General features: G+C 40.1%; 1 protein-coding gene across 3 annotated transcripts in view; it reads right to left on the reverse strand.

Annotated features, from left to right (window-relative positions):
- The window catches only part of RASSF6 (Ras association domain family member 6), a 51,337-nt gene that overhangs the window by 9,277 nt on the left and 14,942 nt on the right, over window positions 1–27,118 (reverse strand). For 2 of the 3 annotated variants that reach the window (XM_054485595.2, XM_054485596.1), the window contains exons 3-7: window positions 19,613–19,691; window positions 11,238–11,380; window positions 5,628–5,722; window positions 3,143–3,327; window positions 147–248 (exon numbers count right to left, since the gene is read on the reverse strand). In XM_054485595.2, coding sequence (XP_054341570.1) covers window positions 147–248; window positions 3,143–3,327; window positions 5,628–5,722; window positions 11,238–11,380; window positions 19,613–19,691 — 604 coding nt within the window. The remainder of the gene's footprint in view (window positions 1–146; window positions 249–3,142; window positions 3,328–5,627; window positions 5,723–11,237; window positions 11,381–19,612; window positions 19,692–27,118) is intronic. The other variant, XM_054485597.1, reaches the window with a different exon arrangement.

A 27,118-nucleotide genomic window follows, 5' to 3' on the forward strand; every position in this document is an offset into this window, starting at 1 on the left:
TGTTATACAAAGGAAAGAATCTTTCAGTACTCAACATCCAATTTAGATTTACACGTTCATAGATCTTTTTCAGAAGAGTGGATTTGTGTGTTTATAGTTGAATTATATATAATATATTTATAGCTCAGTTAAGTGATAAAGGTTACCTTAAATTTTTGGAGAAGTTGCTTTATTACTTCTTCAGTTCTCATGTTACTGTTTACTCTGACCTTAGTTTCTGATTCAAAGGCTGGAATGAAAATTGATGTCTAGAAAAAGAATTGTCACATAAGTCTTTAAAATTATATTATATTAAGGATATTCAATATCTTGAACATAATCTTCTTATAGGGCAAAAAAAAAAAATCCAAGGTCATTCATTTAAAAAATTTGTTTTGTTTTTGTTTTTCTTTGTTGTTTTTGAATCTTATGTGTTCTTTTAAGGAGCTTTATATTGTTTCTAGAGTAAATTAGGTAAAACACCACTTGAAGATGCTTATAACATTTTCACTGGACAATTATACCCCTCTTTAGTGCAGTTTAAGATTTCAAAATAAGTAAGAATGTCACCAGATGTGTATTTAAAAATGGATAGAGATATTAAGTAAGGATTTATTTCCACATATTTTATTTATATGCACAATCTCCAAGTATTCCAAGGTTCTGTAGAAATGGGATGGGTTCGGCAGATGTGGAGATGGGTGGGTTTTGGGGTGGCTCATTGGAATGTTAAAAAGATAAGTCCTATATTGAGAGATCAGCAAATTAACATCAAAGTATATAGACACACACATATATAACACCCACACTGTAACACACACACACACACACACACACACATGGCATTTGTGTGAGCAAAAATATGGATATGTAAATAAGTTTTCTGAGAAGATGTGTGGAGAATGTCTAGGATAAATTTTTATAAGTATGAGAAAATTCAATATTTTAGACATTTTAGAGCATTGATAAGTTATTCTGTGACATTTACGATTTCTATGGAGCCCTGAAAAACCGCATGTTCATCCTGCACTAAGGTGAATATATGTTGTACATGTGGTTTGATGTTGTTTATGTGAAGAAGCTTCTTGCAGTATGACAATAACATGGATTACCATTCAGGAGAACTAGATTTTAGTGCCCACTAAATGCCCACGAACTCCAACTTTGTCAACTCACTTAAGATCTTTATTGACTCACTTAACATATATTTGATAAATGACTTCATTTATAAAATAAGAGAGTAAGACTAAATAATCTCTAAGAGTTCTTCTAAAATGTCAACATATAGTGAATTTGTTTTTCAGAGCAGTATTTTAAATCTATAGTCTTTATATCAGTTGTGTTGGCCAAAACTTATAATGAAACCTGCTATCATTTACTATTGCAAGGATAGAAATATACTACTGGTCAAGTTATATTCACCATAACTAATCTCCAGATATGACAACCTAAGCCTTTAATATGTGTGCTATTTATAGCCTAACAATATTGGTGTTAACAAGGGGCTTCATAGTATAAAAACATATCTTACGACACACAGCAACTTAAGAAACATATCCACTAAAATTCCTAGATGTCCATCATTGTATAATTGTTGATAGAATGATTTGTTTTTTCTTTTTTGTTTGTATTGTTTTCTGCTAGTTATTAAATTGCAGTGAATGACATTTGTGTAAAATATCTATAGTCCCAGCTTGAGCTCATTCAATCAACAGCAACAACATAAGCTAATGTAAACTGAGTTCTTCTTTTGTGCCAGGTACTATTCTTATGCTGAACTTACCTCATTTCATTCCATCCCATCAACAGCCTTGTAAAGTAAGAAGAATGAAACTTGCTCAGCAAGAATGTAAAACCAGGCCCTCAAGCTCCAGGGCCCAAGCATTTAAACACCATTCCGTGCTGCCAACCTAGTGTCAATTTCATTTTCAGCACAAGTGATCCAATCTGAAAGCCACTTGCTTCGAGCAATGTGGCTTTCCTTCTTCAACACAAATTACCCCACAAGATAATGACATACAACACAATTTCTGAGAAGAGGGAAACAGGACAATTGGTAGGTGCCTCTCTGTGGGGGACTATCAATGCTACTCTATAGCTATGAGAATGATTCTGGAAACCTAAAATTCTGATATGAATAAATAATTGAGAAGAGAGGTTTCTCCCCACCAGGCTCCAAAGACACACTATCGTTACCTCCCAAGGGTAGAAGAAGAAGAAATAAAGTAGAAATCCTTACAGGAAAAAGCCTACAAATCAATGAGTTCCTATTTCTTATTAAAGGCCTCAGAAGATACCTGGCACAGTGTAAGTGCTAAGTGTTTATGAGATGGAGCGATGAATGATTGCTAAAGTACATCACATGAAAAATATTTGAGTTCTGGAAAAAATGATGATATATTTCCTACCTTCAGCAAAATGTAATGTCTTACAAGCACTATGGAAAGGCACATATAAATTTAACACATATTCAGTGAAAAATCAGAATGTGAATTGTATCTAAACTACAACTACACTTATATAAAAAGGGTATGTGTATAGGTAAAAACCTGGAACATGGCAACACGAGAAGTTCGGTTTATTGGAATAAATTGGCCTGTGGCTTTTTCCTTTTATTTAAATGTTCACGTTCAAATGTCCTTTGATCCAACCACTTTGTAGCACTTACATTATTCCAGTATTATTGTTGGTATGTTGGTTTCCCTGCTCAAGCCCTGAGCTCCATGCTGACTGAGACATCGGCTGCCTCATCTGCATGCTTTTAATGCTTGGCACAGTGATAGAGTTCACCCATCACGGTGGTTAAAAACTTGGGTTCTGGAGTCAGACAAAGCTGGGTTCAGATTGAGAGTTACTACTTAAGAGCAGCATAATCTAAGACAAATTGCTTAATCTCCATGAGCCTCAATTAGCTTATATGTCAAGTAAAGAAAATAATGGTACCTATTTCATAGGATTGTTTTAGTGATTAATAAGATAATTCAGTAAAAATCTATTTAAAACACATTTACTTTAATACTTAGCACATAGAGAGTGCCCCCAAGATGTTACACATGCTAGTGTTATTATTATGACTTTAAATTGTGAATTGAATTGAGTGGTATTGTTAGTGAAACAGGGAACCTTATTTTATATTACATTAATGGAATTGTAACTTACTTACTTCATGGTTATAGAAGTGTCCATTAATAGAGGCTCTATTTTTCTGTCTTTCTTTTCTGTCCATCATCAGAGGCTTCATCCTTTTTCTCACCAGGGCTGCTTCACTCATGGTTCTATAGAGCACTGGGGAGTCTGGTTCACCCTCTGCATGTGGCTTCAGGGTGTTGCTGTGATAAGATAAATAGTCTGGGAAGAACAGATTATAAGCTCATATCATTTAGCTGCCTGTCTCCTAGCATCCTGAGTGGATTTGTGTATGCCTTCATTAATTTTAGAAATGTTGCTATTTTCCGGCTGTGTAAAAGCATTATAGTCCACTGCTTAGCTGCATATTTACTTATTAAATGTTGCCTGAGACTGACTCAGCAAATTCTGCCAGTATCTCATATAAAATTCTTATGTCTCATTCTTACGTTTCATAAGAAATGATGACGATGATCATGTTTGGGGTTTGAGCATTCCTTTAATCTTAATTTATTGGGGAGTGCATTTTGTGGCATTTCAGAGTGTTAGAGCTGGAATAAACCTGATACTTTATCAGGTTTGATCTCTTATAGGTAAGAAAAAGTACAGTGAGTTGAAGTGGCTTTCCTATGGACATAGTACGCATAAATGATAGAATCAGGTCTGGATCCTTATTATATGTTGGCCCAAGTTCATTGGAGCTTTCCCTAAAAAATAAACACTGGGCCTTAGTTTTCCTATAAAACTACAGAAAGCTCTTTGACAAACTATTTATATGGTATGTGGAGCATTGAAAGATTTTGTTCCCATCTTTTATAAAAGCAAAAGGAAGAGTATGCTTTGGACTAGTCCTACTATTTGTAATATATCACAAAGGTAATTCACATTATATTCTTTTTAGAACATTCCAGAAGTATGATATGAATGACTTTTTCACTTAGTTGTCCACTATCCTATTATTTCTTCTCATTGAGTCATGTATATTTAACAATGATTCATAATTTATTAGTCAAAATTTGGTTATTGAATTATTACAATTTCTATAGCAGATTTTAGAGTATAAAATTATGGTGTAGCGTTGAAGAGCTCTAGTATCTATTGAGTAGGCAGAAGGTGTTTAAATGAAATTGAATTGAGCTACAATGTGTTATTAGCCTAAGATGCAGAAGATTCAAACCTGCCTTCTGCCCCCACTTTCTGCTTGTATCCAATTGATAGTGCCTTTTTCAATTTCCTCTCCTATGCATATTCATATGTAAGAATAAGACCATGTGGTGGCATTTGTGTTTTATTTTACTTTAGGATTTTAAATAATTTTCTACTGTAATTAGAACATCATCAAATAAGCATGAGATATTTCTTCCTTCTCTAGCACTGCTGTTTAAATACAAATATATTGTCTTTGATGCCAAGATACTGGGATTTCCTTGGGTTTAATATATATTTCTAAAAGATAATTGGAAGGGCCCATATTTAACAAGATGTAAAGATCCCATGGGATAAAAAGATAAGGGAACCCTGGAAGGAACATCATGTTTGTCACAGGATCTGGGTTCTTGTGGAATAGCAGAGGAGGCAGAATTGAGAATGATTTGAAAAAAAAAAAAGAAAACAAACATTGCAAGTTGCTGATAGGCTTATGAAATCAATGCTAGTGGGATACCCTTGTTCACACTGAACCGACTTCGTAAATCACAGCCCCATTTCAGGCACATGAACACTGTCCACCACCCCTCATTCTAGCTTCAGTCATCAGCATCCACTACTCTTTGAATCTTATGTGCTTATGAGAATTACATGAAAAAATTCATATAAAATACAAAATATTATGCCTGATACTTACCAGAGTCTCAACAGATTACAGCTATCAATATCATTATTATTACTCTCACATCATCACCATTATGATTACAACTACTAATGTCACACATCCCTGGAGCTGGCATTTCCCATTGGTTTGCCAAGTTCAGTATGGATCCATTTGATCCTTAAGTATATTTCTGTTTTAAAAAGATCTCTGAAATAACTCCATCAAATATAAAATTGACTCCAGCATATCTGTGTCTTTCTGAGAAGTAATGTTATTGACATATCTATTAACTAACTAAAATGTTCAACTTCTAAAAAGATACAGAATTAGGTCTGATGGGCTTAGCCTAATGTATAAAGCTATTGAGAATAATAAATGACTCTAATCTTTGGGGAAGATATTTTACAATTTTATGAATACAAACTTTATTAAAACTATTAGCTCTCCCTATTCTAATAAATCTAAGTGACGTAATATAATTTTTTTAAGAATTATGTTTTTATATACCAAAGTAAGGTTCTTAAACATCATACAAGCACTATAGTGACTTAAGTTACTATGCTCCTAAGATATTTAAAAATATATATACATATAAAACAAGAGTTTATTGTGTAGTAGTATGAAAAATGTTAGATTTCAGGGAAACATATGGAGTCATACTTCACATTAATTAAAAATTAAGTCTCCCAATCAATAAGATTTTGATACTGACCTTCCTGGGAATTCCTTGTTTCAGACATAGGAATCTGGGTCCTGTCCAGCTCACTAATACGATAGAGATCATCAAATTCCCCCCAGCGTGTCATTCTGAAAAGTAATACATCTTGTAAGTACATCAGTTCCATTCATATTGAAGCCTATGATGGTTTCCAGATTTACAATATTAATATAGTAACACTGTGGGCCTCTGTAGGTGGATATATTGTCCAAAGTTATAACAATTTTATGATATTATTAAAATTATATTCATACCAAAGTGGTCAATATATGTTTTAAATGCTTCCTGTACTTTCATAGAGCATATATTTTTGACATAATAATTCAGTTACATACTGAAATACAAGTTATGTAGATTCTGTAAAACACATGCCCAAAATGAATTAGTAGAAACCAAGATGATCAATTGTTATAAAGATATTTCACAATACTCTTAGGGGAGTTTAGGTATAAAAGTGTCCTTTATACATTCTGTCAATATGTATTGTACCTTTTGCATTCAAAACATTGTTAGGTAGAGTGGCTCTAAAATAATAAAATATGGTGCCTATCTTTTAAGGCCCTTGACTACCATGAAGAATGTAGTTTACAAAGGAGGAAAATGTATGAGAATTTTGCCAGAAAATTATGATTTCATAAAGAAACTAGTAATTTTAAGTGCATTTTAGTGCTCAGAATACATGAAACATGACAAATGTTTATTTTTACAGCAGGTCAAAACTCAATTTTATTTTATTTATCTGGTCTTAAACAAGTTTCTTATCCCCTCTGTGCCTGCGTCCTCATCTATAAAAGAAAAATGATAATAGTATGAGGTAGGATAGGGTTGTTTTGAGGATTAAAAGAGTTAATTTGTATCAAATTCTTGAAACAGTGCCCTGAAAATAGTAAGCACTCAATTTAGATTAACAATAATTATAATTATCCTCATCTCCATTGTCATCATCATCATCATCATCATCACCAGCATCTGTATATATTTCATTCCTGATGGGCCAGGAACCATTAGGGACCCAAGGTGTTCCTGGATCTCTCTAGGCAAATGGTTGCTATTATCTAAGAATCTCTTCAATAATGTCTGTTTTTCTTATGACTAAAATATATTCACTTATAGGGAATTTGTGGCATTGACTCTGCCCAAATTTCATTGGTGGCAACAAAAAATATTTATTAATACTAATGGTAGTGAATATGAAAAAAGTCATCCCTTATCCTCTTTACTTTTGAATTCTTTTGAAGGCTGTTTTATGGCTACTATATCATTTGAGTCTCACAATAGCCTTATGAGGTAGAGAAGGTAATCTTAATATATTTGTTATTTTTCCAGCAAGCTGTACTATTCAGAATACAGCCAATCAAAACAAATGTCATAAAGCCCAACTATAGGTAATAACTTTAACTCAAAGGAAAACTACCAGGTCCTGACTCAGAATCTAGTTAGTCTTATGGCAGATAAAATTACCCATTTCCCCAAATCTATAGCAGCTTAATAATCAGAAAGTGGCAGACATAATTATCATAGATGGAGGGTTAGGAATGGAAAAGTCAATACCAATGAAAAACAGAAACTAAAAATGCAAAGTAACCTGATGCTCTGTCATAGGGCTAAAGATAAGAATCCTGAGGATGCCAGTCAAATTCTCAGTGACCCTGGCAGACATAACACCTTAGTTTTGTCACACAAATATAGGAGGCCAAAAGTCGTCCAATATATTCTGTGTTTGGACCCTTATTTTTTTCTACCATCTACAGCAGAAAACACCAGTTTTCTGCTCTGGATTGTGTAATTTGAAGCATCACCCCATACAACTGTGCACATGACTAAGCTTCAGGGCAGTTATCCAGAGTTTTCAAGAGAAAACTGGTTGGAACTTTATGTAATATCAAATGGTTTAACTTGCCCAAACATGGGACTTCTGTTGCTCTGAATAAAGTTCAGGATGTATATCATTTGCAAATTTAAACGATGGGGAGGTTTTCTAAGGAGTTTAAAAATAAAAAGGAGGTAGAAATTTGATAGACAAATAGAATATGGTCACTTCCCTACCCATATTGTAAGAAAAAAAACACCACTGACGTTATTCAAATGTACACCTGTTCAGTTTGTGCTCTTTATGTTATTCTGTCATGACTTGTCCAAAATATGCAAAAGCTGAGTTTGGAAAGATATTAAAAACGGAAGTGAAAAATAATGTAAGCAAACACAACCTTAACAAGGCTGTTCTTCTCTTTTGTTATGAAAGATTTCCAAAACACTTGTGCCAGATATGAGAGATCAAAGTACTGCCCATAGAATTGTTTCCAGAAAGAAGAACAAGTGGTCAGAGCTCAAATAAACTGATTTTTTAAAAAGCTTCTTCACTCCAATTAAGCTGATACTTCCTCTGTGTGACTCATTTCAAACATAATTAAACTAACATGACAAGACCAATGATTCTGTCAAAGAGAGAACTGAAAGACACAAGATTATAGCCCTTCCTGCAGCTGAAGTTCTATTGTCATTTACCCCACGTTTACCCACTGCAGATATAAAATCTGTCACCCTGCAAGAGCAGAGGTGTAAGTTTTGCCTAGAGGTGCCCAGTATGGGAAAAAGAAAATAGGAGAAGTTTAAGAGTAAGAAAACAGTCAATTTGTTTTCACAATTAAAGGCTGAGAATTTAAATAGATGTTATCTTAAATGAGACAACCAGAGGGAGGGTGTCTAGAACTGGATTGAAACAACAAAAGTGATACCTTAGGTGGCTATGCACCCCATTAGTGAACCAGAAACCAGGGAAAAGCCATTTCAAATTGTGCTGTGCCTTCCTGCCTGAGTGTTCAGCTGGCTCCCAGGAAGTACTCTTGGCTAATTAATGACAACCAAATCTAATCTTGCTCTTGTTTGCATGTGGCTCTGTGTGTATGTAAAAGGAATGGGATCTTTTTCTGCCAAATGTTCTACAGTTAAGCTTGTTACTGGAAAAGGACAAGACGGTGAAGGTTTCTAGGTAATTTTTCTCAACTTTAAACAAAAAGAGCCAATTCCTGTTTGCTTCACAGCAATGTACTAATAAACAATGCAAAATGTAAATGGATCCTATAGCAGGTGTATCATGAGGATATTATTTTAGAACCTGTGGCAGTATATGGACAAGCATATTCCCTTGTCTACCTGGGCTCTTGAAACTCATCCAAAAATTCAGAATTGCTAGGAACAACTGTTTTAAATTTGAGAAGTTAAAAAATATCGTGGTTAATAATAATATATTATATATTTCAAAAGAGTTAAATAAGAGAATTTTTTATATTCTCTATTCTCACCACAAAAAGTGATAAATATTTGAGATGATTGATATGTTAATTAGCCTGTTTTGTTCATTCTACAATGTACATATGCATAAAAACATGTTGTATCTCATAAATTTATAGAATTATTATTTGTCAATTAAAAATAAAATAAAACTTAAAACATATCTTGGTAAAGCCATACAAAATAATGATGGTTTAAGGTGATACTAAAATTACCTTACATTATTTCTGTGACATTTTCCTTTAATGTTCGATATTTATTACATTTTCATGAATTAAAAAATTAAAATGCATCAGATAGATGTGACTGCTCAGAGAATTTTGCAATGAGGTCTTAGGTAGTATGAAGTATGGTAGTTAATTTTATAAATTCATATCTTGTACAGTTTTCTGAAAGCAGAGCCCAAGACTAATTTTTCCTTTTAAATGATGCTCCTTGTCATTTAGAATCATAAGCCCCATCAGTCATCAGGTACCTGAAGTGAGAAATGTGGGGCTCTCTCAGGCTGCCGGAGGCTGCTGCCTCCCTTCTGTTCTTCCTTAGGCCCTGAGCCCTAAGCTCCTTGGCAATCCTTAGCTTGGATGGGAGACGAGATAGATAGAGGGACCAAGTAGTCACAGCAAAGCAGAGGTAATTTAACCAAAGGCTTCTGGGGATTTTGCTCTATACTATGTTTTGAATCTCCTTTTTGTGCCAGGCACACAGTTGGGCACTGGGATGAATAAAGCAAATAAAGCAAAGATGAATAAAGCACATTCCCTACCACCGGGAAGCTTGCACTATAGACAAGGAGATAAGTATACAAAAATATAATTGACTGCTTGTGTGTCAAGTGATATAGAAAAGTTTTCAGTGAGCCTAGTATAGAATGAGGGGTCAGAAATGGCTTTCTGGAGAACATGTTACCTCACCTGGGTCTTAAAGGATTGGTGGAAGAGAGTCAGCCAAATGGATGTGGAGAAGCAGGTAGACTTCTAGGCAGAATCAGGAAAATCAGAAATTGCATGAAATGTGTAGGGAATTACAAAACATTCAGCATGGGGGTAGCATAATTTTTGAGAAATATTGGCAAGGTGAAAATCATTGTCAGGCTTAAATATTTTTTCCAAAGGAAAAGCAGACTTCTTTCAAGGTGATAATTAATTTTTCCTAGTTGTGGCCAAATATCACATTGGGCAAATTGTCCTGGAAGCTCCTTCTCCATTGCCTCCTCTGATAGAATGCCAGCTCATCTAACAATGGATGGGAGGATGAATGGTAGGAAAAGAAGGCTTGGTATCTCAATGTATATACACAGTGGGCTGAGCTGGAGAGGTAAGGACTAAAAAGGAAGAAGGGATGGAAAAAAAGGATGAAAGGAATGTTTATACAGGTATGTTTCTTGCTGAGAATATTTATTAATTTTTCTAAAACTTGTAAAGGGGTAAGGAAAAAATCAGCCCAACCTGTATATCCAAGGGACACTTGCATAAACCCACACAAGGGACTGTTTTGTGCATTTATTTAACTTCAAATGCATTTTGGGGTGCTCTGTTGAACAGGATTGGGACAATCAGATGGAGCATCATTAAGTTTCCTTGGTAGAAAGCACGATGAGCCCTTTGTTCCAAGGAAAGAAGACATTTAGATTTTATCCTCTTATTTTGGAGACCAGGCCAGGGTAAATCAAATTCTGCCTTTACATTTTGCCTTTTCCGATGAAGGAATGCAGTCTCCAGGAGAGAAATAACAGAGCAGAGGAGTCAAGACCACAGGCTGTGGAGCCGAGACAGAAGTAAGGCCCAGTCCAGTTCTGCCACGTCGTAATTGGGGATCTTGCACAAATTAGCTAATCTTGAAGAGCCCTGGTTTCTGAATACCTACTTCATTGAGTTGCTGGGATTTTTTTTTTTTTTGAGACAAACTCTCACTCTGTTGCACAGGCTGGAGTGCAATGGCGCGATCTCAGCTCACTGCAAACTCCGCCTCCCGGATTAAAGTGATTCTCCTGCCTCAGCTTCCCAAGTAGCTGGGATTACAGGTGGCTGCCACCATGCCCAGCTAATTTTTGTATTTTTAGTATAGAGACGGGGTTTCACCATGTTGGCCAGGCTGGTCGCGAACTCCTGACCTCAGGTGATCCACCTGCCTTCGCCTCCCAAAGTGCTGGGATTACAGGTGTGAGCCACCATGCCCAGCATTGCTGGGAAATTAAATGAGATTGTGTGTAATCAGTTTCACACAAGCCTAAGTTTCCCTCCTTAAGAGTGCACACAATAAAACTAGATATGAAGATCATCTTCTGAGGAATTAAAAACGTGAAAGATAGCTTACCCTTTGCTGGAGAAGACGTCTGATGACTTCATACTAGTAAAAGAAGAGAATGGCTTCTCATCTTGTATTTTTAGCTGTATAGGTCGTTTTACTCCCCAGAAAATGTCCAGCATTCCTTCAACAATTAGTTTGCCATCTTCAGTCTAAGGAAAAAATGAATAATCCCCCAATTGTTTTTGTATTATTTATAGACGGTAAATGTTTCAACTGAAGATGTAGAAATTAAGTGCGTAAGAAGCCTTAATAGATTAAAAAGAAATGCCAGGGTTATTGTTTGGCTTTCCAATTTATCTACAAAGCAATTCTATTTTTAAAACATTCTTTTATTTTTGAAAACAGCTATACCCAGCAAAGTGAGTAAATCATAATGGTAATGGCATGTCCACCAGAGGGCACAGTATGTCAAAATGCTTTCTGAACTCTAATTCTTCCATTAAGTGGAATTTTAATTCTCTAATTTTGTTTAATTTAAAATTAAAGCAGATTTAAAAATTATACTGAACTAGAAATTAGAAAAAAACAGCCATTTAAAGATTTAGCAGCTATTTCCTCATTGCTGAACAGAAAAAAATTTAACTCACAAAGTTATGCAAAACAAGCAAAATAACACGTGTGAAAACTATAAAAATTCCCTCTCCCTCTCCCTCTCCCTCTCCCTCTCCCTCTCCCTCTCCCTCTCCCTCTCCCTCTCCCTCTCCCTCTCCCTCTCCCTCTCCCTCTCCCTCTCCCTCTCCCTCTCCCTCTCCCTCTCCCTCTCCCTCTCCCCTCTTTTTTCGGTCTCCCTCTCCTTCTTTTTTCGGTCTCCCTCTGTTGCCGAATCTGGACTGTACTGCCGGGATCTCGGCTTGCTGCAACCTCCCTGCCTCGGGCTCCTGTGACTCTCCTGCCTTGGCCTGCCGAGTGCCTGGGATTGCAGGCGCGCGCCGCCACGCCTGAATGGTTTTTGTATTTTTGGTGGAGACGGGGTTTCGCCGTGTTGACCGGGCTGGTCTCCAGCTCCTGGCCTCGAGTGATCTGCCTGCCTCGGCCTCCCGAGGTGCTGGGATTGCAGACGGAGTCTCGCTAACTCAATGCTCAATGGTGCTCAGGCTGGAGTGCAGTGGTGTGATCTCGGCTCTCTGCAACCTCCACCTACCAGCCTCCTGCCTTGGCCTCTTAAAGTGCTAAGATTACAGCCTCTGCCCCACCGCCACCCCGTCTAGGAAGTGAGGAGCGTCTCTGCCTGGCCGCCCATCGTCTGGGATGTGAGGAGCCCCTCTGCCCGGCCGCCCTATCTGGGAAGTGAGGAGCGCCTCTGCCCGGCCGCCCATCATCTGGGATGTGAGGAGCGCCTCTGCCCGGCTGCCACCCCGTCTGGGAGGAAGTGAGGAGCGCCTCTGCCCGGCTGCCCCGTCTGGGAGATGAGGAGCACCTCTGCCCGGCCGCCCCGTCTGGGAGGAAGTGAGGAGCGCCTCTGCCCTGTTGCCCTATCTGGGAAGTGAGGAGCGCCTCTGCCTGGCCGCCACCCCGTCTGGGAAGTGAGGAGCGCCTCTGCCCGGCTGCCACCCCATATGGGAAGTGAGGAGCGCCTCTGCCCAGCCGCCCCTTCTGGGAGGTGAGGAGCGCCTCTGCCCAGCCGCCCCGTCTGGGAGGTGAGGAGTGCCTCTGCCCGGCCGCCCCGTCTGGGAGGTGAGGAGCGCCTCTGCCTGGCCGCCACCCCGTCTGGGAGGAAGTGAGGAGCACCTCTGCCCAGCTGCCCCATCTGGGAAGTGAGGAGCGCCTCTGCCCGGCTGCCGCCCCCTATGGGAAGTGAGGAGCGCCTCTGCCCGGCCGCCCACTCTGGGAAGTGAGGAGCGCCTCTGCCCGGCCGCCCACTCTGGGAAGTGAGGAGCGCCTCTGCCCGGCCGCCCACTCTGGGAGGTGAGGAGTGCCTCTGCCCGGCCGCCCCGTCTGGGAGGTGAGGAGCGCCTCTGCCTGGCCGCCACCCCGTCTGGGAGGAAGTGAGGAGCACCTCTGCCCGGCCGCCCACTCTGGGAGGTGAGGAGCGCCTCTGCCTGGCCACTCCGTCTGGGAAGGGAGGAGCGCCTCTGCCCGGCCACCCCGTCTGGGAGGTGAGGAGCGCCTCTGCCCGGCTGCCACCCCGTCTGGGAGGAAGTGAGGAGCACCTCTGCCCGGCTGCCCCATCTGGGAAGTGAGGAGCGCCTCTGCCCGGCCGCCACCCCATACGGGAAGTGAGGAGCGCCTCTGCCTGACCACTCCGTCTGGGAGGTGAGGAGCGCCTCTGCCCGGCCGCCCCGTCTGGGAGGTGAGGAGTGCCTCTGCCCGGCCGTCACCCCATCTGGGAGGAAGTGAGGAGCACCTCTGCCCGGCCGCCCCGTCTGGGAGATGAGGAGCACCTCTGCCCGGCCGCCCCGTCTGGGAGATGAGGAGCACCTCTGCCCGGCCGCCCCGTCTGGGAGGTGAGGAGTGCCTCTGCCCGGCTGCCACCCCGTCTGGGAGGAAGTGAGGAGCACCTCTGCCCGGCCGCCCCCTCTGGGAAGTGAGGAGCGCCTCTGCCTGGCCGCCACCCCGTCTGGGAGGAAGTGAGGAGCGCCTCTGCCTGGCTGCCCCATCTGGGAAGGGAGGAGCACCTCTGCCCGGCCGCCACACCGTCTGGGAAGTGAGGAGCGCCTCTGCCTGGTCGCCCCGTCTAGGAGGTGAGGAGCTCCTCTGCCCGGCCGCCCAGTCTGGGAAGTGAGGAGCGCCTCTGCCCGGCCGCCCTGTCTGGGAGGTGAGGAGCGCCTCTGCCTGGCCGCCACCCCATCTGGGAGGAAGTGAGGAGCGTCTCTGCCCGGCCGCCCCGTCTGGGAAGTGAGGAGCGCCTCTGCCCGGCCGCCCCCTCTGGGAAGTGAGGAGCGCCTCTGCTCGGCCGCCCCAGTGAGGAGCGCCTCTGCTCGGCCGCCCCGTCGGGGAAGTGAGGAGCGCCTCTGCCCGGCCGCCCCGTCTGGGAGGTGAGGAGCGCCTCTGCCCGGCTGCCACCCGGTCTGGGAGGAACTGAGGAGCGCCTCTGCCCGGGCGGCCCCGTCTGGGAAGCGAGGAGCGCCTCTGCCCGGGCGGCCCCGTCGGGGAAGCGAGGAGCGCCTCTGCCCGGGCGGCCCCGTCGGGGAAGTGAGGAGCGCCTCTGCCCGGCCGCCCCGTCTGGGAGGAGAGGAGCGCCTCTGCCCGGGCGGCCCCGTCTGGGAAGCGAGGGGCGCCTCTGCCCAGCCGCCCTGTCTGGGAGGTGAGGAGCGCCTCTGCCTGGCTGCCCTGTCTGGGAGGTGTACCCAACAGCTCCGAAGAGACAGCGACCATCGGGAGCGGGCCATGAGGACGATGGCGGTTTTGTTGAAGAGAAGGGGAGGAAGTGTGGGGAAAGGAAGGAGAGATCAGATTGTTGCTGTGTCTGTGTAGAAAGGGGTGGGCATAGGAGACTCCATTTTGTTCTGACTAGGAGAAATTCTTCTGCCTTGGGATGCTGTTGATCTATGGCCTTTCCCCCAGCCCCCTGCTCTCTGAAACATGTGCTGTGTCAACTCAGGGTTAAATGGATTAAGGGTGGTGCAAGATGTGCTTTGTTAAACAGATGCTTGAAGGCAGCATGCTCTTTAAGAGTCATCACCACTCCCTAATCTCAAGTACTCAGGGGCACAAACACTGCAGAAGGCCGCAGGGTCCTCTGCCTAGGAAAACCAGAGACCTTTGTTCATGTGTTTATCTCCTGACCTTCTCTCCACTATTATCCTATGACCCTGCCATATCCCCCTCTCCGAGAAACACCCAAGAATGATCAATAAATACTTCAGAAATTAAAAAAAAAAAAAAAAAGAAAACTATAAAAATTCAAAACAGATATATTTTTTGTAAAAACAATAGCATTTGAAGAATTTCTTTAAAATTAGAAATACTGTAGTATAACAGAAGAAGGAGACAAACTTAACATCATGAATTTTGTGGAAACTTTTGAATTAAAGTATAAATAATCATTATATATATGAAAGTGCTTTTCCAATGTTAAAGTAATGTTTTCTGTTATAGAAACTTTGGAAAATGTAGAAACTAACAAAGGTCATATGCCAGCCACCCAATACCTATTTTAACATTCATTAACTATTATTAATATTATGAAGAATCGTTAGACAACATTTAATAACTCAATTCTTATTTGAGAGCATAATGAAAACTCCAGACTCTGGAATCAGACAGACCTGTGCTCAAACCCTGGCTCTGCCACTTCCTAGTTGTGGCCTTGGACAAGTCGCTGGCTACCTTTAAACTTGGGCTTTCTCATGTGAAAAACAGACATTATAATAACCCCTAATTCACAGCACCTGGCATTCAATAGGTGCTCTACATTACTGTTTATTATTTCTTTGGCTGATAAACTTGCTTTGGAATCACTCCTGAAACAAAGTTTTGCACTTCTTCCACTTTTGACTTTACATTTCAGATTACTAAGAGGTCAGGTTACCAATCAGTTGTTTTCTACAATCAAACACAATTTATTCCTTGAAATGACTGTATATGATATAGATTATATAGTTAATGGTGGATAGCATTCTTTCTCTGCCTAACTAGAACTCAATTAAGCCTTTGTATCAAAAACTCATAGAATCTCTGAAAAGAAAAACAAAACCCACTACTCTGCTGAGGTTGTTAAATTCTTCATTGCTATATCTCCAGCTTTTAAAATGGTGTCTGGTACATGGCAGACATTCAATAAATATTTGTTTAGTTAATTGATTAATTAACCAAAGATGAATAAAGCCACATATTGTCATCCAAGGACTGCCCCTTTTAAACAGTGTCAGAAGATTTGAAAAGTTCCGAATTATGACTTTATTGATCAGTGTGTAAAGATTGAAAGGTCTGGTAGCCTCACTGTACACTTCACCTCATACAGTTTTTAAAAATTATATAAAACATGAAACTATTTTAAAAAATTAAATAACTTTTTTTTTTTTTGTGACAGAGTCTCCCTGTGTCACCGAGGCTGGAGTACAGTGGTGTGATCTCAGCTTACTGCAATCCCCATCTCCTGGTTCAGGTGATTCTCCTGTCTCAGCCTCCCAAGTAGCTGGGATAACAGGCATGCACCACTATGCCTGGGTAACTTTTGTATTTTTTTTTTTAGTGGAGACAGGGTATTGTTATGTTGGCCAGGCTGGTCTCGAACTCCTGACCTCAGGTGATCCACCTGCCTCGGCCTCCCAAAGTGCTGGGATTATAGGCATGAGCCACCGCACCTGACCTGAATAACTTTTGTATTATAAATGGAGCACTGATGTACAGAATTGGAAAGAATATGCCTCAACTTAAATGTTCATAACACCAAAACTCAAACATTCACCTAAAGGAAACAAACTTAACATCATGAATTTTGTGGAAACTTTTGAATTAAAGTATAAATAATCATTTTCCTAGTTTTAATCTTTTCCTACATTTTATATTTGTATAATTATATATATTAAAGATTTAAGATATAGGACAATGTTGAAATAATTTAAAATTAGGCTCACTTCTTTATAAAGGGATTAGTTATTTAATTCCATATATTATTGAATTTGGGAAAGTAACTGAAATACCCAATTGAACTAAATCATTTAAGCTTAATAGGAAAGGCCAGAGTGCTTTGTAAATTTCCTTCTGTCCAAACTGTAGATTTAAGCCAAATCATGGTTGCCTAAAGTCCATGCTGTGCCATGAAATTAAATCAGGAGTAGAAAATTCTAATGTCCCCTTTGGCCAGGAAGATATTGTAAATATGTAAAGTGAGCCCCATCAGAATACAAGGCTGAGTGAAGAGACGTGTGGAGAATGAAACACTGAAATTAAATAAAAAGAAAAAAAGTAAACATAAGGCCACTTTGTACAGTAGCCTGCCAGTGGCACTCCTAAAAATGCTTTTGAAGAAATAAAGGACGTTCAAATAGCAAGAGAGGAAGTCAAACTATCCCTGTTTGCAGATGACATGATCTTATATTGAGAAAACCCCATCATTCCAGCCCAAAAGCTTCTTAAGCTGATAAGCAACTTCAGCAAAGTCTCAGGATACAAAATTGATGTGCAAAAGTTGCTAGCATTCCTATACACCAACAACAATCAAGCCGAGAGCCAAATCCCAAACAAACTCCCACAGAAAGAATAAAATACCTAGGAGTACAGCTAACAAGGGAAGTGAAAGACAGTTACAAAGATAACTATAAGTCACTGCTCAAAGAAATCAGAGATGACACAAACAAATGGAAAATCATTCCATGATCATGGATAGGAAGAATTAATATTGTTAAGATGGCAATACTGCCCAAAGCAATTTGTAGATTCAATGCTATTCCTATTAAACTACTGTTGACATTCTTCACAGAACTAGAAAAAACTATTTTAAAATTCATATGAATCCAAAACAGCCTGAATAGCCAAGGCAATCCTAAGCAAAAGAACAAAGCTGGAGGCATCACACTACCCGACTTCAAACTATACTACTGGACTACAGTAACCAAAACAGCATGATACTGGTACGAGAACAGACACACAGACTGATGGAACAGAGTAGAGAACCCAGAAATGAGACTGCATATCTACAGATATCTGATCTTCAACAAATCTGACAAAAACAAGCAAAGGGGAAAGGATTCCCTAGTCAATAAATGGTGCTCAGATAACAGGCTAGCCATATACAAGAAACTGAAACTGGACCCCTTCTTTACACCATATACAAAAATTAACTCAGGATGGACTAATGATCTAAATGTAAAACATAAAACTATAAAAACACTGGAAGATAACTAGGTAATACCATCCAGGACACAGGCATGGGCAAAGATTTCATGATGAAGATGCCAAAAGCAATTGCAACAAAACCAAATATTGGCAAATGGGATCTAATTAAACTAGAGCTTCTGTACAGCAAAACAAACTATCAATAGAGTAAACAGACAATCTACAGAATGGGAGAATATTTTTGCAAACTATGCATCTGACAAAGATCTAATATTCAGCATCTACAAGGAACTTAGACAAATTTACAAGGGAAAAAACCAAACAACCCCATTAAAAAGTGGGCAAAGGACATGAGCAAACACTTCTTAAAAGAAGACGTACATGTGGCCAGCAATCATATGAAAAAGCTCTACATAACTGATGATCAGAAAAATGCAAATCAAAACCACCATGAGATGCCATCTCACACCAGTCAGAATGGCTATTATTAAAAAGTCAAAAAATAACAGATGCTGGTGAGGTTGTGGAGAAAAAGGAACCCTTATACACTGCTGGGAAGTGTAAATTAATCTAATCATTGAGGAAGACAGTGTGTTGATTCCTCAAAGACCTAAAGACAGAAATACCATTTGACCCAGCAATCCCATTACTGGGTATATACCCAATGGAGAAAAAATCATTTTATTATAAAGACATATGCACATATATGTTCATTGCAGCACTATTTATAATAGCAAAGACATGGAATCAACCTAAATGGCCATTAATGATGGACAGGATAAAGAAAATGTGGTACATGTACACCATGGAATACTATGCAGCCATAAAAAGAACAAGACCATGTCCTTTGCAGGGATGGAGCTAGAGGCCATCATTCTTAGCAAACTGATGCAGGTATAGGAAACCTAATATTGTTTGCTTTCACTTATAAGTGGGAGCTAAAGGATAAGCACACATGGACACATAGAGGGGAACCACAGACACTGAGGCCTATCAGAGGGTGGAATTTGGGGGGAGGGATAGGACCAGGAAAAATAACTAATGGGTACTAGGCTCAGTAGCTGGGTGATGAAATAATCTGTACAACAAACCACCATGACACATGTTTACCTATGTAACAAACTTGCACTTGTACCCCTGAACTTAAAAGTTAGAAAAATGCTTTCTAGCTTCAGGACTTTCCTGAATTCTTTAATATTTCAAAATTTTTATTATTTTGATATAGTGCACATCTATTGGAATCTAATGCATTCATTTTAAAACCCAAATCAAATTTGACATTACAGATGCATCATAATTTATTTGAATAATCCCTAATTGATAGAAACATCTTCAGTTTTCTGCATTACAAATGACATCACAATGAACACCTTTCTATATACATTCTGATGCATTTGTAAGAAAGTATTGTGATAGATTTTCAGTGGAAATGCTGTTAAAATATTCATATTCTATTTTTAAAATAGAAAGAAAATATGTCGTTAAAATTTTTAAATGCTTTTCTATCTCAAAAATGCTTAGAAAGTCACAAGTGTTCCAAGCCCAAGTCTAAAAGAATCATAATCAAGTTAAACTTTCACCTCTTTCTTCCAGAATTGTGTGTGTGTGTTTGTGTGTGTGTGTGTGAATAACACTGGATTGCCTTTCTTCAGTGGGCTTACCTCTCCATATAAAATATGCAGATTTTTCTGGTTCTCATAAAAAATGTTATAGGTCTTCAATAAAGAATTAAGTTGTTCCCTAAAAATAAAAAAAAATTAATTACAATCAGTCTTAGAGTTTTTAAGGTAAAAGGTGATAATGGTACTTTCATAAAGGTATGAGATAGAAAGTAGTTTAATGGAATATCTACTGTTCTGTCACTTTAACTTAACATAGGTCGTTGGAAGTGGAAGCATTCTTAAAATATCAGCAAATGTTGAAGGTGCTAATTCATAAATAAATAACCAAAGGTGGGAAATGACTGAGGACAAAAATGGTGAGAACAGTGTTCTGTAGCAGGAGGCAGCCACAAAACAGGAATTTGGTTTCATATTCCTTTTTGTATTTCAACATTTTTAATCAACCTAAATTAAGCACTGGTGTGTGACTGATACCATCTCTCTATACACTACTCCCTCCTGTGTGCCCAGGGCATGGGATGGGACACCAGTGCCCCAACTCTCCAAATCTGTGTTACCTTGTGTAAGTCACTTAGTATCCCTGAATTTCCACAGCTGTGAAATGAAGGTGATCTGTCCTACTTGCCGGGGCTGTTTAGACTATTAAAGGCAACCATAGAAGTCAAAGATCCCAGCTGGCTGGGTGAAGCAACAGTGAGCAAAAGCTCATTGTTACTGTGGCAGGGGAGCTTCTCTCCTGGCCTGCCCCACACAGCTGACAATGGCAGGCTCTGGCCAGGAAAGTTTGTAGGGGAGGAGCCCTCTACATTTCCGCCCTTCCAGCTGGGTATCAAGATCTGAGACCAGATGTGCTGGTGAGTGACTCAGCGCTTTCTTGCCTGGAAACTCCTCCCTGTGTCTCCCACTGGGAACACAGCTGTGGTAAGGAATGCTCCTGACTTATCTCACCCTTTGTGGCAGGTGGGCCCTGGCAGTGGGAACACTGGCTCTTACCATACCTCTATTCTATCTTTCTCTCAGTGTCTCTACATCTTGAGATGCTCCTCTTGAGATGATCATCATTTCTCACTTGGATTATTGCAGCAGCCTCCTAAAAGCCTCCCCGTATCTGTTGTTTACTCTCAACAGCAGAAACTATTTTAATGCAAGCCTGACCATCTCTCCTCTTTGCTCAGAACTCTTCAATGTCTTCTTGTTTTTCAGATTAAAAGCCAACATCCTTACAATGGCTTAAAAGGCTGGATGTGACTGGTCTTCTGTTACCTCTTTCATCTCATTTCTTCCCACCCTTCCCTCACTCCATGCAACCACCAGCCTCCCTGGTGTTCCTTGGCCACTCCAGACAGACGCCCATCTTGGGGCCTTTGCACTTGCTGATCCCTCTGCCCAGAATGATCTTCCCCCAAACGTTCACCTTGCCAGCTCATTCATCTTTAATTATTTAATCAAAAGTCATCTTCTCATGAAGTCCTTTCTGATTACCCAATCTAAAAGTTCACCTTCTCCCAGCATTTCATATCTTGATTTTCTCCTTTGCCCCGTCCCTGAGTCACCTTCTACACATTTTACTTATTTCCTTATGTTCTGTCTCCTCCATTGAATGTAGCTCCAACAGGGCAGGGGTACGTACACATTTTGTTCACACTGTATCCTGTGCCTGGAAGAATACTTGGTACATAGCAGGTACTTGACAAATTCTGGTTGACTAAAATTATCTGGAAATACTCATTTCCTAAACAACAATAAACAAAGGAAGAAAAGCTTTCTCATACAAGCAGTTTTATTAAAAAAAAAAAGACCCAACAAGCCATGATATTAAAATTCCAAGTATTTCAATTGCTAAAATCCCTTTGATCCTCAATATCTGTCTCTGTCTCATAGGAAAATGAGAGGGTAGGGAGTTTGGTCCACTTTATTCACTCCTGTGTTCCTGGTTCTCAGAGCAGAAACTTGCTCACAGTAGGCTCTTCTTCAATAAATACTGAATATTGAATGACAGAATTTATATATACTGACTGTTACATGTTTGAAATCACGTAAGCATATATGTTGCCATTGGCTTTTTCTCACTTGTAATTTTCAAGGTGTATGTTTCCAAGGATCAATACACTCCACACAACTGCCATAAAAATGATTCTCCTGAAGTCCTCCATACTGTCGGTCCATTTCCCAAATGGATTACTTTCAATTTTTAATGTTAATGAACACATCTCTTCTAAATATCACTGGTCACACTGATTTTGTTCTCCTGGCGTCATTGTCACAGGATATCTCCTAAAAATTATACTACTGGCCAAGAACATGAACATGATTTATAGCATTCATTGTTTAGTGCCAGAACACTGTTAAGAAATTTCACCATAAAGAAATTTTACTGTAAATAAATTTCAGGGACACTTGGGATGCAACTCCTGATATGCTGAGCTGTGAGAGTCGCTATGAAAGCAAATGGAGCCTTACATAATCTTATTCCCTCAGCTTCTGCTTCTGATAAAAGTACATTATATAGTAGAGTATGAGAGGCCTTTAAAGTGTTTACTTCAGGATCATGTGCAGTTGGAAAATGTTTCTGAACCTGAATAGAGCCTGACTAAATCCTCAACTGAAATAAGTCTACAAATGACATAAGGAGTTGGCAGACGGTGGTCCCAGGCTGCCTGTTTTTGTAAACAAAGTTGTATTGGAATATCACCACACTGATTTGTCTGCTCATTGTCTATGGCTGTTTTTCTGTTATAACTGCAGAGATGAGTAGTTGTAACAGAAACCATATGACCTACAGAGCCTGAAATATTTCTAATCTGGCTCTTCATAGAGAAAGTCTTCCAATCTGTAATCCACTGTGTAATACAGGGTAGCTGGATACCATAGAAGTCTTCCGTATTTTTCTCACCGTGAGTAGAATCTTTTTGATTATTAAGGACTTTGAAGGATTCTGGAGTGTTGAAGATTAGAGCTCAGTAAACTAAAGTATTGGAGTAAAATTAGGTAAATTAGTGGTGCAATACAAAGCAAGGAATTAGAAAAAAAATTTAGAAGTTGCCTGAACAAATTATAGCAATGGTGAATGTTGTCCAAACATTTCTTTTAATCGTGTGTACACCTTACCAGAGAAACTTTTGAAGATGATTAGTTTATGTACCTGATGAAACAATATGTCTAATATAACCTTGAAAATAAAATGTATGTCTGTAACATTCTAATTTAACTTGGCATTAGGGGAACAACAAGGTGAAGAATTACTGTTAAGTTGATCATCTCTGTCTATTCACATCACACCATCCCACAGAAGGTCATTTATTCAACATGATACAGTTGCTGTGTGAGCACAGTCAAGAGGCCTCAGTCATGCTGGGAGGGTGGGTGAGAGCTTTAAGGAATAGATGTTGCCTACGGTGAACCTTGTTGGTGAAGATTAAACAGGAAAAGAAGAGTGTAATGAGTTTACTTGGCAAAGAAACAACATTAAAAGGGACATGTAGCTATTTCTATAGTTCTCAGAAAAAACCCAAGAGTTGGGATTCCAAGAATGCAACACGTAAAATGGGGAATGCTGAGCAATGAACGCGCCCTGTGAACCATTTTAAGAAACTTGGAATTCACTTCGCAGGTAATGGGCAGCTATTGAAGATTCTAGGCAGGGGAAAGACATGATGATACCAAGGATCACTAGGTAGAAGGTGGAAGATAGATTTCAGTACGAGACAAGATAGAGGCAGCAAGATGAGTGAGACCACTGCAACACTAGTGTGATAGAGGTGCAGAAATGAGGCTGATGTTCCACGGAAAGGTGAACAAATATGCCATGTCTATAGAAGGTTCTAAAGTCCAGAAAGGACCTATAATAATTACAGGCACTGTATGGTTTAGAAGACCCAAAAGCAATCACTAAAGTGTTATCTGGGCAGTCCCTAGTCAATAAGAGGAGCCCTGATTTAATATACACTGTGGCCTGTCAGTGGTAATTTTAACAGATTTTTTTTTTAGGGTCCACCTAAGTGTTACATGTGGACCCCCTCAAAAAGAATTTGTGCACCTTTCCCCCTCAAACCCGTAAAAGTTCACCTTCCAACATGATCAGACTGCTTAGCATAAACTGTTTGATGGCCCTTAAAATACTTTAAAATGGGTGATAAGAAATGGATTCTATGTCCAGTTTTCCAGTTTACAAGTATGTGATGTCCAAGGCACGCCCAAGAAATAGACACAAATTTCGGCCGGGCGCGGTGGCTCATGCCTGTAATCCCAGTACTTTGGGAGGCCAAGACGGGTGCATCACGAGGTCAGGAGATAGAGACCATCCTGGATAACACGGTGAAATCCCGTCTCTACTAAAAATACAAAAAAATTAGCCGGGCGCGGTGGCGGGCGCCTGTAGTCCCAGCTACTCATGAGGCTGAGGCAGGAGAATGGCGTGAACCCAGGAGGCGGAACTTCCAGTGAGACGAGATTGCGCCACTGCACTCCAGCCTGGGCGACAGAGCAAGTTTCCGTCTCAAAAGGAGAAAGAAAGAAAAAGAAATAGACACAAGTTTCTCACACTTTTATATGTGAGACATAAAAAATTGATTTTCTAGGAAAGGGCCTTGGTTTTTGGAACATGAAACACTGTATCACAATATGTAACAAGAGTGTTTTTAAACATCGTCAAACACTATATAATAAGGATGGTGTTTTCACTAAACTGAAGAAAACCAAACTTCCATATAAACTGGACTTCTAGCTAAATGAACATATAAATTATAAGTTTCTCCAGGATGGAAGTTGGCACCCTGCCACAAGCAGTGTGGAGAGAGAATCCTGGTATAAGCTGATGAATACTCAGGATTCTTCATCATGGCCCTGGAAGAGAGCTAGCCAGTGAGTGACTGACCTTGGTAGGGGGCAGGTCAGCGGGAGGGATGCTGAGGCGATCCCAGGGTCCTGTTCCTTTAAGGCTCCAGCTTGGTTTTAAAGAGTAATAGTGGACCCAGAGTTTACTGTAAAATGCTCTGGTGTACTTTGTACTTTGTGGCCTGAATTGCAGCTGTTCAGCCGATGGGAATTACCCGCATTCTGACGTTTGCCATGAATAATGTACTTAGCATGAAATGAGTTCCTCAATCTTATCAGGTATTTGTCTGGCTGGAAGAAACTTTTTATTTAATTTTATAAAACTGTAATATACATGAATGTGGGACAGGATTATGGGTGGAAGTGAATTATGTCTCATATTCATAGATAGAGTGGATGTCAAATATTAGTTGTACTGAGAGATTTTTTTTCTCTTGTTTTAATAATGACTTACAGCATAATTAAGTGGCTATCCTAGTCCTTCCCTAAAAGGCAAAGAACCCTGTCCTAGTCTTTACAAAGTGATTCTTACAGTTTGAACCCACTAAGGACAAAGCATAAACATTGTCATATGCCATCACCCTACACAAACTTGAAAGACTTCCGTGTGATACAAATGAACCTCAGGGGAAAATACACTCAACGAAGCTGCCAAAGGCATATTTAGCCCCTGGCTGTGCTTCCTGAGTTTGTGTTACTTCTGCTTCTTGGAGACTCGCTGAAAAATGTTCATGGTTCCAATTAGGCAGTCACTGAGCTGCTTAGTGACAACAGCATTAAGAACAACATTCCATCCCAGCACTTTGGGAGGCCGAGGTGGGCAGATCACGAGGTCAGGAGATCGAGACCATCCTGGCTAACATGATGAAACCCCATCTCTACTAAAAAATAGAAAAAATTAGCCGAGTGTAGTGGCAGGCGACTGTAGTCCCAGCTACTCGGGAGTCTAGGCAGAAGAATGGCGTGAACCCGGGAGGTGGAGGTTGCAGTGAGCGGAGATCACGCCGCTGCACTCCAGCCTGAGCGACAGTGAGACTCCGTCTCAAAAAAACAAAACAGAACAACCATTCCACTGTGTGTGCTGCCATGTTTAAGAGCAGGAGCCAAGAATATTTGAAACAGACTTCAGCAGGTGAAAAACTGAGGGAGAAAAGGATAGTGCTAATTAGTTCTCTTGCACAGGTTTTCTTTTTCCCATTGATTTTGTTCACAATATTAAATTTTAGCAGTGAGGCTATTTAACAATTTCATATGTCAGGTTCAAAAAGCTGAATTTAGAACTTTATATTTTTATAAAATAACTACGAAATATTAAACATATTAAAAATTACATTAAATATGTAAAGGTAACAAACTGATTATTTGCTGGGAATTAAGGTTGTGATTTTTATTTTCTATGTTGTAATTCTATATACCTTATAAATTCTTTTCTTTCTTTTTTTTTGTTTTTTGAGATGGAGTTTCGCTCTTATTGCCTAGGCTGTAGTGCAGTGGTGTGATCCCATCTCATTGCAACCTCCACTTCCTGGGTTCAAGTAATTCTCTTGCCTCAGCCTCCCGAGTAGCTGGGATTACAGGCAGCTGCCGCCAGGCCAGGCTAATTTTCATATTTTCAGTAGAGATGGGGTTTCACCATGTTGGCCAGGCTGGTCTCAAACTCCTGACCTCAGGTAATCCACCTGCCTTGGCCTCCCAAAGTGCTGGGATTACAGGTGTGAGCCACTATGCCTGGCCTGTAAATTCTATATAAGAAATGTGTGATACTTTCATGATATTTTTTAGGTTCATAAAAATGTAATATATACTCTTGTATGTTTTTGGAAAGATGGAATCAGGAAATATGAGGACACAGAAAAGAAGTGAATAAAGCCTTGTCATCAAGCCATTTGCCAAGACAAATCATCATTCCATATTAATGATGTCTGTAATAGAAGCAGAATTCTCCAAACCCATTTTATCCTTTATTCCTGTCCATTTGAATCCTGGAATTAAAATTACAAATTTTGGCTCCTCTTTCATAAACAGCCATGGCTCCAGGTCTTTTCGCTTTTGGCCTCATCTGGTTCAAATGATGAAGAAAGAATGCTTTTCAATCTTTGCATAGAGACCCTCCTCAGCTAGGAAAGTAGGTTATTCACATTTCCTTTGCAAATGAACGGACTGAGTTCCAAAGTCTGGAAACTAAGAAATTTGTGGAGAAGTAGTCTATCTCGATTGAAGTAAAAATGCAAACCCTAAATGATCAGAAAGCTCTGAATTCTATCTCACTCTTCCAACATCAAATACCTGAGGATTTTTCCCTTTTTTCTGCAGCGTCGCCAACATATGTTATTTTTTGACTTTTTTATAAAAGCCATTCTGTCTGGTGTGAGATGGTGTCTCATTGTGGTTTTGACTTGCATTTCTCTGATTAGTGACAATGAGCATTTTTTCATGTTTGTTGGCTGCTTGTATGTCTTCTTTTGAGAAGTGTCTGCCCATGTCTTTTGGCCACTTATATACTGTTGGTGGGAATGTAAATTAGTCCAGTCACTGTGGAAAGCAGTTTGGAGATTTCTCAAAAATCTAAAAGTTGAACTACCTTTCAACCCAACCATCCCTTTACTGGATATAGACCCAAAGGAAAATAAAGCATTCTACCAAAAAGACATACACACCCCTGTGTTTATCACAACACCTTTCACAATAGCAAAGACATGGAATCAACCCAGG

Source organism: Pongo pygmaeus, chromosome 3 (genome assembly GCF_028885625.2).
Source record: "Pongo pygmaeus isolate AG05252 chromosome 3, NHGRI_mPonPyg2-v2.0_pri, whole genome shotgun sequence".
NCBI classification, from domain to species: domain Eukaryota; kingdom Metazoa; phylum Chordata; class Mammalia; order Primates; family Hominidae; genus Pongo; species Pongo pygmaeus.